This window comes from Papaver somniferum, unplaced genomic scaffold (assembly GCF_003573695.1).
Source record: "Papaver somniferum cultivar HN1 unplaced genomic scaffold, ASM357369v1 unplaced-scaffold_81, whole genome shotgun sequence".
NCBI lineage: Eukaryota > Viridiplantae > Streptophyta > Magnoliopsida > Ranunculales > Papaveraceae > Papaver > Papaver somniferum.
The window spans coordinates 7,943,207-7,954,942 of NW_020651082.1; the positions used below are offsets into that span (position 1 = coordinate 7,943,207).

Consider the following 11,736-nt stretch of genomic DNA (forward strand, 5'->3'; position numbering starts at 1 on the left):
ATGGTACATCAAAATCGACAAGTACTTCCAAGAAAATAATTTTAGGAAATGCCCGCAAGAACATGCTATCTATGTGAAGGTGAATGAAAAAGAAGATATGTTGCTCGTCTGCCTATGTGTGGATGATTTGATCTTTAACGGCAATAATACAATAATGTTCGAAGAATTCAAGAAAGCAATGACGAGAGAATTTGAGATGACGAAAATCGGTCTTATGTCATACTATCTTGGGATCGAAGTAAAACAACGGAAAAATGGAATTTTTATATCTCAAGAAGGATATGCGAAGGAAATCCTTAAGAGATTTAAAATGGAGGAGTGTAATCCGGCAATTACTCCCGTGGAATGCGGAATCAAGCTATCAAAGATCGATGAAGGCGAGAAGGTCAATTCGACTCTTTACAAGAGCCTTGTTGGAAGTTTGAGATACTTAACTTGTACAAGGCTAGATATGCTCTACGGAGTAGAACTAATCAGTAGATACATGGAAGCACCTACGGTTACCCAAATGAAGTCTGCCAAGAGAATTCTGCGCTACTTAAAAGGTACACTTGATTTCGGTTTATTTTACTCATCATCATACAAGTACAAACTCGTTGGATATAGTGATAGTGATTGGGCCGGAGATTTAGATGAAAGGAAAAGTACTACTGGATTTGTATTTTTCCTCGGAAATACGGGCTTCTCTTGGAGTTCGAAGAAGCAACCGATCGTCACACTTTCCACTTGTGAAGATGAGGACGTTTTAATGAAGGAACTTAAAATGGAGCAGGAAGAACCGTCTACAATATTTGTGGACAACAAGTCATCAATAGCTTTAGCAAAGAATCCAGTGTTCCACGACCACAGCAAGCACATCGACACACGGTACCATTTTATCCGAGAGTGCATATCGGAGAATAAGGTACAACTGAAATATACAAAGTCTCAAGACCAAGTTGCGGGCATATTCACAAAACCTCGAAAGAACGAGGTCTTCGTCAAATTACGAGAAATTCTTGGAGTTACTTCAAATCAAGTTTAAGGGCGGATGTTAAAATTGTAAAGTTGATTTTAGTTTATAAGTGTCTAGAATTATCTATGCCCAACTAGTCTATTGTATATTAGTCCATAATACTCTAGCCCATCTAGAGACTTCATGGCTATTAGAGCCCAAGTTCTCTAGAATATTCTAGTTAGTTGTAAAGTGAATGAGTCATGAATATTCTAGACCAAACTAGAGTAGTGAAGAGTTGGTTAAGAGCTCCTATAAATAGGGCAATAGACATCATGGGGAAGATGTAATTGAGTGAAAACCAAAGTTAGTGGTAAGGTGAGAATTAAATGGAGTGTGTGTAAGAAGTAAGGTCTTGTACCACCAAACAAAGTTTTTGAGAGAAATAAAATTTCATTTCTATTAAACCACAGTTGAGTGTCTGTGAGCCCATTCTCAAATCATTTTCAATACCCATTTAGCCCATTAACTCCAAAATCATTTCCAACAGAAATGTGATGTTTATAGCTTTGGGGTGATTATATTAGAAGTTTTTATGGAAAAACATCCATCAGAAATCATCACGTTGCTCTCGCAAATTCTTCTTTCACCTCCAGCATCGAGTATTGTGGGGCAAAACATAAGGTTGAAAGACATCTTGGACCAATCCATTGGAGCACCAACATATATTGCGCAGAAAGAAATAATGTATATGGTGAAAGCTGCATTTTCATGCTTACGGGATGACCCGTGTACTCGACCAACTATGCAAGAGGTCGCAGTAGAGCTATCTTTGTTAGCTCAGAACATGGCAGATTTAGCAAAGCCTTTAGAAATTATTACTTTAGCCGACATTCTGTTGTTATAATAATTTGTGCAACCAAGTTTTATTTTATATTTTTCCATTTCAGTTTTTTCCTTTAAATCATTCTGTTATGAATATATATCTTTCAATCCAAAATATTTTTATTCAAGATAACTGTCAACTCATATGGTTTCCGAAGCCCCATAGATCTCAAACGAAGGTGCATGTATTGAAAATGTGATCGACTGATTCCAATGAGACTTGACAGAGGACACGGATACCATCAGAGTCTATGCCTCTAATAAACAAGTTACCCTTGGTACCCATTCTGTTTAACATAGCTTTCCATAGAAAGAAAGGAATCTTTGTAGGCAATTGGTGAAGCCAGATAACTTTGAAGGGCATGATAGGATGCTTTCAATTAAAAACTTCTCGTTGAGTAACCATAAATAACAGTCTTTGACAGTGAAAACAGGGGTGGTAGATGCTTTCCACCTAACAGTTGAAGGTCCAACCGATATAGGAGGAGAATGACCAATATATTGCAGTAGGGTGCACAATTTATTTACCTATTCATTATGCAGTGTTCTCTTGAAAGTTAGGTTCCATCTTGGGTTATTTGCATTAATTGTGAGATCTTGGATGGACCCTTCCCTGTTAACAGATAACTTGAAAAGAAATGAAAAAGAGACTGCAAGAGGAACGCCATTGTTTATTGACTATTGAAGTGAACAAAGACAAATTGCTCCATATGTAAATCAAAAACCTTAATGTAGATTTCATCATCTTTATAGATTTAACTAGTAATGTTACATTTCATTTCATATATATATATATAGACAGATTGGTCCCAAGACTCCCAACTTTAGGTGATACACAGTGTCATGACTCTACCTTGCATCACCGATTCACAATTTGGTCATTGTTTATAAACAAACTTATATTTATTGTGGGTACAAAATACCGCACATGTGTTATTAGCGCGAAGGAATACATTTGCTAGCAGACGAATATGCATCCAACAAATCCCTGATGACAGAAGAGATGACGTCACCAAGTCACACCAAAAGTTCGAAGATCAATGCGGTAGTTCAAATGTCAAGGCGGCAGTTATTAAGCAGGGAGAAGATTGACGCCCTCCCAGATCCGAAATTATGAGGTTTATTAGCTGTCTTCCACTATGTAAACACACTATAAAATGATGAGAGGCCATTGTATCAAGGGAGATATCTTGGAGAGTTAAGTAAAGAATTTAGGAGAGAGAAAGTAATTCTAGTTCTCCAAGTTAGGGTTTCAACATTGTTGCTCATGTTTGTTCTAACTTTTAATGAAATGAAACTGTATGTTCTCCATGATGTCTTAGATTGATCTTCTATTCTAAATTGGGTGTTTGTTGTGGGAATTCCTACAGCTAGATTAATTGAAAAGTCTGTAAACAAACTTATATGAGTTATTTTAGCTTTCTCTATCTCCTTTACTTAATGGACCCAATCTTTCTGTAGCCACAACATCCAGCTTTCTATTGCTGTAACTCTAAAGTCTTAACCTAACAAACACGGATGCAACATAAAGACAGGATGGGTAGGACATGCCAGGGAACTGAGTAGACGAGATTGATACCGGAGAACATGTACGTTGGGCCAAGTTAAGTGTTGAGAGATTTCATGATATATTCTTGTACCGAGAATCTTGAACTTCTCCAAATGTGTATGATTATCTGATTTGACAAACACGAGGTGATTAATTAATTACAACCTGGATTAGTTGTGCGGCTTGTGTGTGCAACTCTACAGTTGAGGGTTATTTTAAGAAGAGTTCCCCTCGCGGATGTAAGCTTTCCCTGATGCTGTTGCATATTTTTTTGCAATGGAGTATTACATCTTATATTAAAAAATATTCATAGGACCCACAGAGAGAAAAGATTACAATTGAAAAAGATAAAATCATAACTGATTAACTTAAAAAGAGGAAAAAAAATGAAAAGAAAAAAAGAAGATGACTTGGTTACACAAATTATTATTACTGCAGAGTGTCTCCCAGTGTAATTATTTCCAAATGCTTTGCTAAATCAGCCCTGCTCTAAACTTCCAATGATAGCTCCACGGATATTTCTTTCATAGTTGGCCAACTACATGGATCACCCCGTAAACAGGAAAATCAAACCTTCAGGATGTACATTACTTCCTTCTTCATGATATCTGATGGTTCTCCAATGCATGGGTCCAAGATGTCTATCAACCTTATGTCTGGCTCCAACTTACTCGATGATGGGGATGAAAGAAGAATTTCTGAGAGCAATATGATGATTTCAGATGGAGGTCTCCCCATAAGTACTTCTGATATGATCACCCCAAAGCTATAAACATCACATATCTCGGTAACTTTCATTGTATAGGCAGGCTCTACAAACATCATTATTAACAAATAAATGGACGTGAATTACTTACTGATTTCAGATATATGATACCTTGATAGCAGTAAATCACAAAAGTTTTAAGGTGTGAAGGATAATAGTCCCACATTGCTAATATCCCATTAATAAACATTGAATATAATCTAGGAGGGTCACTCCACCCATTGTCAATTAGTTTTTAATTGGATGCCCTTATTCTAACATGGTATCAGAGTCAGGCCCCTATGTAAGTAGGCCCAACGGCCACCTATTACAACACTGGTCCACGTGTTAGAGGCCCACAAAGAGTACCCTACACGTGAGGGGGCGTGTGAAGGATAATAGTCCCACATTGCTAATATCCCATTAATAAACATTGAATATAATCTAGAAAGGCCATTCCACTCATTGCCAATTGGCCAATTGGTTTTGAGTTGGATGCCCTGCAAGTGAAGTCCAATTTAATGAATCTGGTTTCAAAATCCCCGTCGTACCAAAATCAGAAACTCGAGCTTCATATTCAAAATCCAACAAGAGTCCCAACTTAGGGACTTCTAATGGGGATATTGACGATCATTTGAACCATCACAACCCCCAAACTTAGGGTAATCATTACTCTCTGTAAGACCTTTAACTATGGCTTGAATTTACGGGTCTATAAAGTCTTTAAAATATCCGAAAGCTTCTTCTAGTTCTTAAGTCTGGTCATCTATCTAACCTAAGATAATTGTCTCATCAAATTCATCTCGAGAATCGCCATATAAAGTTTCATCCCAATTATCATGAACTAGATCCTGAACTAAAGGGTTAGTCATATTCAATTCCTTTAAATTATCAGATTGTTGTCTAGTAACATTAAATACATTTAGTTCAGTGGTAATATTACCAAAGGATATGTTCATAAGTCCGGTCCTACAGTTGATGATAGCGTTAGCTGTCACTAAGAATGAGCGACCTAAAATCACTAGTATTTGTGCACTAGAGTCCTGAACAGGCTGAGTATCTATAACAACGAAATCCACTGGATAAATAAACTAATCAATCTCAATCAAAACATCCTCTACCACACCACGAGGTATTTCAAAATATCGCAACAATCAATGCAAATATTTTCTTTTACTCTCAATGCAGGATACAGGAATTTCTTCCCTGTTTTACGTGAAATCTTCCTTTTCTTTCATCCTTCACTTTGACACCTAATGCTTACACACTCAAATTCGTTGCAAACTCATTAAAGATTGTGTGTCAGGACTTCTATGAATACATGCCAAGCGTATAGAAACACGGGAAGGAGAGAAGCAAAACCGAGACTCTGTTTCTTCAAATACCCAACTATCTGCTCAAATTTAGTTGAATCAAACTAATATACCAGGCCTGTTTAGTCAACTAGAGTTCACCTGTACCAAACCCAGGGATTGAATCAGTCCAAAAGCTTTCCAAAAATCGAAACCTAATTTTGTTCTTTATTTCTCGCCAAAAACCAGAATTCAAATGTTGAAGATGAAGTTTCCTGAACCAAACCTCGGGTGCCTTTAACAGCTTGGGTGCCCCTTACTGATTGAGGTGCCCCTTATCCAAATTATGGGTGCCTTTAGTAATTTCCCAGGATGCCTTTAACAACTTTTCAAACCGATTTTTTCCAAAATGCTTATTGGCCAAAAATAACACACACAAAAACACCATAATAAGTACAAAAATGAGCCCTAACAATATATAGAATCGAGACAAATCGGACACAAAAATGTATCCATTGGTACAAATGCAGTGATTAGAATGAGGGGGAGAGAGGTATCCCGGAAGATAAAATGGGTCAAATGCCCAAAAAAACATAAGGTGCGGTTGTAAAAGACAAGTAAAATTATGGTTGGGTAAAATGAAAACTATATCTCACAGACACGTATACCCTTCACCTCTTTTTTTTCTTCTTTTTATCCATTTCTCTCTCTAGGTTACTTTTTTTTCTTTTCGATTTAAAATTAATCACGAAAAAATTCACAACTTATGAAATATAAGTCATATTTTAATAAAACTTATAATTTTGGAAATGGTATGAGCATATCTACTAAACAAGACCTATTGTTGATACTAAATTCGAAAAAAATCAAATTTTTTTTGCTGTGATGAGACTGGTTGGATTCTGACTTAAACTAAGATATAAGAAATTATTCAAAAAATAGGTAGGATGAAACTGGATGCATCCTAAATAAAATGAGAAAAATAAATTATTCAAAAATTGCTAGGGTGAAACCGGTATCATCTTGTTTTAGATTTCCATAAATTTGTTTTTATTCATATTTAACTGGCATGAAACTAGTTTCATCCTGTTTTATATTCGGTTGAAATTTGTATTCATCTATTTTAAAGCTAAAATGAAGCTGGTTTCATCCGGGTTTAATTTGTGATGTGCATGGTTCCATCCATGTTTATACAAGGATAAAATTGGTTTCATCAAGTTTAAACTAGGATAAATTTCAAGGTTTAGTATACGGTGTACTTGATTTTATAAAGAAAACTTGTGTCAATCCCATTGAATATCATCTGCACCTCAGTAACTTAACTAACTTACTAATTGAGTATGAAATTTTCGGATCGTACTTGATTCAATGTCGCGAAGTACACGTTTAGTGGATCTTTATCCTAATTTTTCACCTAAAAAAAAACACCGAACAACTACCAACTTTTCTTTTACTTTATTCAAATAATATTACACACTATTTTATTTTTCCCAAGTACAATCATTATTGTAGTATTGTGGATGACATGCATTAGTTAGTTAGCATCTATCAACTAATTGACACGTCTTATATTCACAAATCATTTTCCTTTTTTCTATAGCTAGTAGTACTTAGGGCATTTCTTAATGCTTTATGAATTATATATTCATGGATCGTACAAGTCTCCGAGCACTGTAGGGTACTGACCAGTAGACTTGTGAATGCAATAGAAATATAGAACATGTTAGTTAAATTCTAATAAATATACGGAGAGGGCACTTTAGTCCGCTGTTATAAATTTTTCTGGGTAAAATAACCAAATAGAATATTAGAACAGTATCTTTTAAATCCTAGAATATTAGAAGAGTATCTTTTTTTTACATGTCTATTTGACACACCAAAAATAGTATATGAGTTTTTTAGTCAATTTTGTGATCCCACAAAATAAGGTTTCCTTCGTCCAAATAAACTTTTTTTAGGGAAAAGAATTTTCTATGTGCAGTTTTAACATCTATCTTAATTTATTTCGTAATTACTTATCTGCCTTCCATCCCAACAATGTTGATATGGCTGAGTTGGTCCAGTACTCCCAATGTCAAAGGTTTTATTTTGTTTTCTATTCTTTTGTTATTTACTTTTTTGTAATGCTAATAAAGACGTGTATAAAATATAAATCAACTAAATTCTAAGATAAAAGCCATTCGGTATGTAGATTCATTTGATAAGAAAGAAAAAACCAGACAAGAGATCAAATTTATACATCAATATTTTCTAGTGGTATAACTGAATCTGCAGCATCCAAAGAGACAAGACTTTGAGTATGAATTGTTGTTGTGCAATCTCTTTCAAATCCCTTAATTTCAAACAGCTTCCAAGTTCCAGAACTTACATTGTAAATATATGGTTTTCTTGTACCCCAGCAGTGATATGCTATGAATTCTCCTTTCATCTTGATGTATTCAAATTCGGTGAAGTACGAGTAGAAATACCACTTTTGGTCGTGATAGGGACTAATCACTGAGTGTTTCTTATACCAACGTTTGGTATTGTTGTTAAACACCCATATGACCACTTCAGTTCTTGAAGAAGGATCGAATAGGCTCAATTCGCCTTCCAAATCGAAAAGTTGAAACTCATTTCCTGGGTATCTTCTTTGCGTTAGAGTATAATTACATGGCACAGCAGATTCCATGGTACTAAACTCCTCGGTTTCAATATTGAATGATAATATTGCGTCTGATAGGCTAGGGAGAACACAGTTGTTCGATATGAAATAAGCTAACCAATCCACCATCCAGTAAAACGTCCCGTTGATAAATACAGGCGGTCTTTTTGTACTTGGAGGGTAAGAGCCGCTACCAACACTTCTTCTATGCTTAGTTCTTAAATTAAGAATCTGAAAGTTGAATTTTCGTGCAGTATAGCGACATACAACCACTTCGTACTCCTTTTTACATGGATGGAAGTAAAATCCACAGACAGATAAAAGACGACTTGGCGAGGTGACGATTACTTGTTCTTTTGTGATCGGGTTCCAAATACAGAATTGCCATAAATGCCTGGCTTGGCTTGTGAATAAAAGAAACCCATCATATGAACCCCAAAGATCAGTTGGGAGTTCCTCTCCATATGAACTAAGATCGAAGCTTGTAGCCTCAACGTACTCAGCTTTATCATCAAAAAGAAAAAGCTCTATGCAATTGTCAATGGGTTGCGAAAGAGATCGCACAACAATGGTTGGAGTAGATCGGGCTTGGTCTAGGTGTGCGCGCATAAAGTACGGATCCGTGGTTAAATCATATAACAAGTCAGTTGAGCTAGTATGGTGCCTCAACTGGAAGAGGGACTTTGCAGGAAGTCTAAGAAGTATGTTGGTGATGATATGAAAAGGAAGATCAGGGATAGGATGTCCCTCGTGAACAGATTCATTGTCAACTTTTGATAACTTGGATTTCTTATTATTTCTCGTAAATAAAACAAGACACTTACCCCATAGAATTGGAGCCCAAGCGATACATGGATGTTTACCCATTGATCAGATACTTCTGAAAAAAGAGAAAAATTAATTAAGATGATCAAAAGAGGGGTTTTTAAGATTCTATATGATTACTCGTTTATGTGAACTTAAGTACCCATTCAGGGAATACGATTAATATTTATACGTAGGCTATAGCCGAGTTATAGAAACCAAACCAGGAACAGGAATAGTAGGCCAGACTTGGGACTTTTATGGAAGTCCGAATTAGAACCATGTTAGGACACGACTTCTAAAGACTTGGGACGTTTCACATGGTTTGGTATGGGCCCGATTCCATCAAGCCCTATATACTGGATGATGATTCAACTAAACTCGAGACTTTTCTTCAAAAAAAAAAAAAGATCCTGAAAAGTCTCGTCTTCGGTTCCTCCGAAAAGAAAAAACCCAAATTAAATCTTTTCTCGCCACTTCAATCATCAACTGATAGCAGGAAATCTCATTAAACCTTATCAATTTGTGTGTGCTCGATGTGTAATTGGTCTGTTTTATCTTGAAAACTCAAGTTTGTTAAATTTCGGAGTTAGGGTTTCTGAAATGTACGATGATAAGGTGATAGTCTAAATGGGTTATTTGAAGAACCATGATAAGGTGTCCAAATTTCTTATTTGATCTTCATATTCTTTATTTAACAGTGACTAGGATTCCATCTATAGAGAACCAATTGATGGGGTTTATTTTCCTTGTTTTTGCTCAAATTTGTTGTTTTTTTTTTTACTCAAATTTGTTCAAATCTGTTGTTACCACTTTATATATTTCATCACTTACTTGCATTCCTCCTCTTTACTCATTGACAAGGAATAATACATCAAGCTTCTTTAAAGGTTAATTTCATCATCTGTTCTGTTTTCTATGTAAAAGTCCGATGTAGAACTCATGTTATCTGATTTGGTTATGAATAAACTGATGAATATGTGCAAAGTGTTTGGTGAAATGCATCAACAAAATGGAATTATTTTATGAGCACCTGCATTTTAAATTACAAAGCATTTTTTTTTATTCTTCTCAGTTTTGTAATCATCTTTACACAAGTAGAGGACAACTTAGCTGATATTAGTCAGTGATCTTGTGAAAGACAACATTACAGTTTTGAGAACTTTTAGTGTTAGAACATGAGTAGTAATCGACTGGTTATGCCTCTCAAATTCGAGTTCATAGCCACTTAATCTAGCACCACCACCATGACACTACAATACCAATACCACGGCAACCACCTTTACCATAATACAATAGCACCACCACCACCACCATATCACTAACCACCTGTCCAAAACATCAACACCACCACTTTAGAAATGTTATTAACTTAGAAACTTAGACGCCATCTTTTTGTATGTGGCGGTGGTGATGTGGGGGTGATGCAGTAATGCTGCCGTTGGTGGTATTAAGGAATTTAAGCTCATTGATGTTATGTCCCTTTGAACTGCCTAAGAGAAAAATCTTGGATGTTTGTAGATTATGTCTCTTATTCATAGCTAGCAGCTGATTGAAACTTAGGTGCCCATCTTTTGGTATACTGATGTAGCACAACTATGATCGTAGGTGATGCTTACAAGCTTTGGCACCAATTCCTGCTGAAAACTTGCTTTGTGATTTTGTTGAGGCACTTGTTCTTTCAGATATACCCATGATGACTATAAGACATAGCTTCATTGTTTTCACCTGACTCATCTCTTTGTTTCATGTTTTAGTATTGAGTCTGCCAATGATTTATGATCTTAGCTAACGGTTACAAAGCCAGTGTTTCAAGTATCAGCCTCATTTGCTTCATAATCTTAACAATGTACATTAATGGATTGCATGTTCTCCTTGTTTTCCAGATTGCTTCCTAAGGACTCACTCGCCAACTGTGAGGTTTCATTGGCTGATCTTTGAGGCAATGAGGATCAAGTGTGCAAGAAGTTCAGACTTAGAGTTGAGGATGTTAAAAGAAAGAATGTTCTTACCAATTTCTGGGTAAGTAACAATCTACAATTCCGTCTCTTATTAATGATTTATTTTGATACATATATTTATAATTGTTTGATTCAGGGAATGGATTTTACCACAGACAAGTTGAGACCTCTTGTAAGAAAGTGGCAGACATTGATTGAAATGCATATTGATGTCAAGACAACAGACAACTTCACCTCGAGGACATTCTGCATTAGATTCACCAAGCAGCGAGACAAACAAGTCAAGAGAACCTGTTATGCCCAATCTAGCCAGATTCGAGAGGTGAAGTTATGTCTTTCGATTTCAACATTTTCTCAAGATTATTTCATCGTTCTGCAGTATATTCACCAAGCAGTCAGACAAACAGGTCAAGAGAATTTGTTATGCTCAATCTAGCCAGATTCGAGAGGTGAAGTTGGGTCTTTCGAATTCAACATTTTCTTATCATTTCATGTGATTCATGTGTGTAAGATTCTTCTGTGACCCTATTGGAAGAATAGGGAAATCATGGTAAACCAACATTTTCTTATTATTTCCTGATTGTATCATCTGTACTTTGTGTTGTCGGATTCTTCACAAGATGGCTGAAATCATGGTAAACCTGGCCTCTTCATGTGATCTTAAAGAATTGGTGGCAAAATTTATCCCTGAGATGATTGGAAAGGATATTGGGAAGGCTACATCAAGCATTTACCTATTGCAGAATGTGTTCATTAGGAAGGTCGTGATCTTAAGTTTGATAAAATTATGAATGCAAGTGCTATGTTATGCGAAATGGAAGGAGTACTTGGAGATATTGCAACAGATGACAAGACTAAGTGGCCAAAAACTTATGTAAATCTTGTAGGAGAGCTACCAAATTAGAGTGGCAAGATTAGGTGA

The 11,736-nt window shown here is 35.9% G+C and overlaps 2 protein-coding genes across 3 annotated transcripts; one reads left to right on the forward strand and one right to left on the reverse strand.

Moving 5' to 3' along the window:
* Positions 1–7,638: 7,638 nt before the first annotated feature.
* LOC113345254 lies at positions 7,639–8,916 on the reverse strand. Its single transcript, XM_026589050.1, has one exon. The coding sequence runs from the start codon at positions 8,914–8,916 to the stop codon at positions 7,639–7,641; it is 1,278 nt and encodes a 425-aa protein (XP_026444835.1).
* Positions 8,917–9,257: 341 nt separating this feature from the next.
* LOC113345546 lies at positions 9,258–11,479 on the forward strand. 2 transcript variants are annotated; one of them, XR_003358192.1, is made up of 3 exons: positions 9,258–9,510; positions 10,740–10,875; positions 10,951–11,479. XR_003358192.1 is itself a non-coding variant. In XM_026589308.1 (3 exons), the coding sequence occupies exons 1-3, from the start codon at positions 9,503–9,505 to the stop codon at positions 10,976–10,978; spliced, it is 405 nt and encodes a 134-aa protein (XP_026445093.1). In that variant the 5' UTR covers positions 9,258–9,502; the 3' UTR covers positions 10,979–11,479. The 2 variants fall into 2 exon arrangements, 1 of the variants encoding a protein (XP_026445093.1); XM_026589308.1 differs by having other exon boundaries at positions 9,258–9,743.
* The last annotated feature ends 257 nt before the right edge of the window (positions 11,480–11,736 follow it).

Bases quoted from the DNA above. Each gene is read 5' to 3' on its own strand.
- LOC113345254 (XM_026589050.1), bottom strand. From the start codon at position 8,916: ATGGGTAAACATCCATGTATCGCTTGGGCTCCAATTCTATGGGGTAAG.
- LOC113345546 (XM_026589308.1), top strand. From the start codon at position 9,503: ATGATAAGGTGTCCAAATTTCTTATTTGATCTTCATATTCTTTATTTA. The intron at 9,744-10,739 runs GTTAATTTCATC...CTTGTTTTCCAG, and splicing joins TACATCAAGCTTCTTTAAAG to ATTGCTTCCTAAGGACTCAC. The intron at 10,876-10,950 runs GTAAGTAACAAT...TGTTTGATTCAG, and splicing joins ATGTTCTTACCAATTTCTGG to GGAATGGATTTTACCACAGA.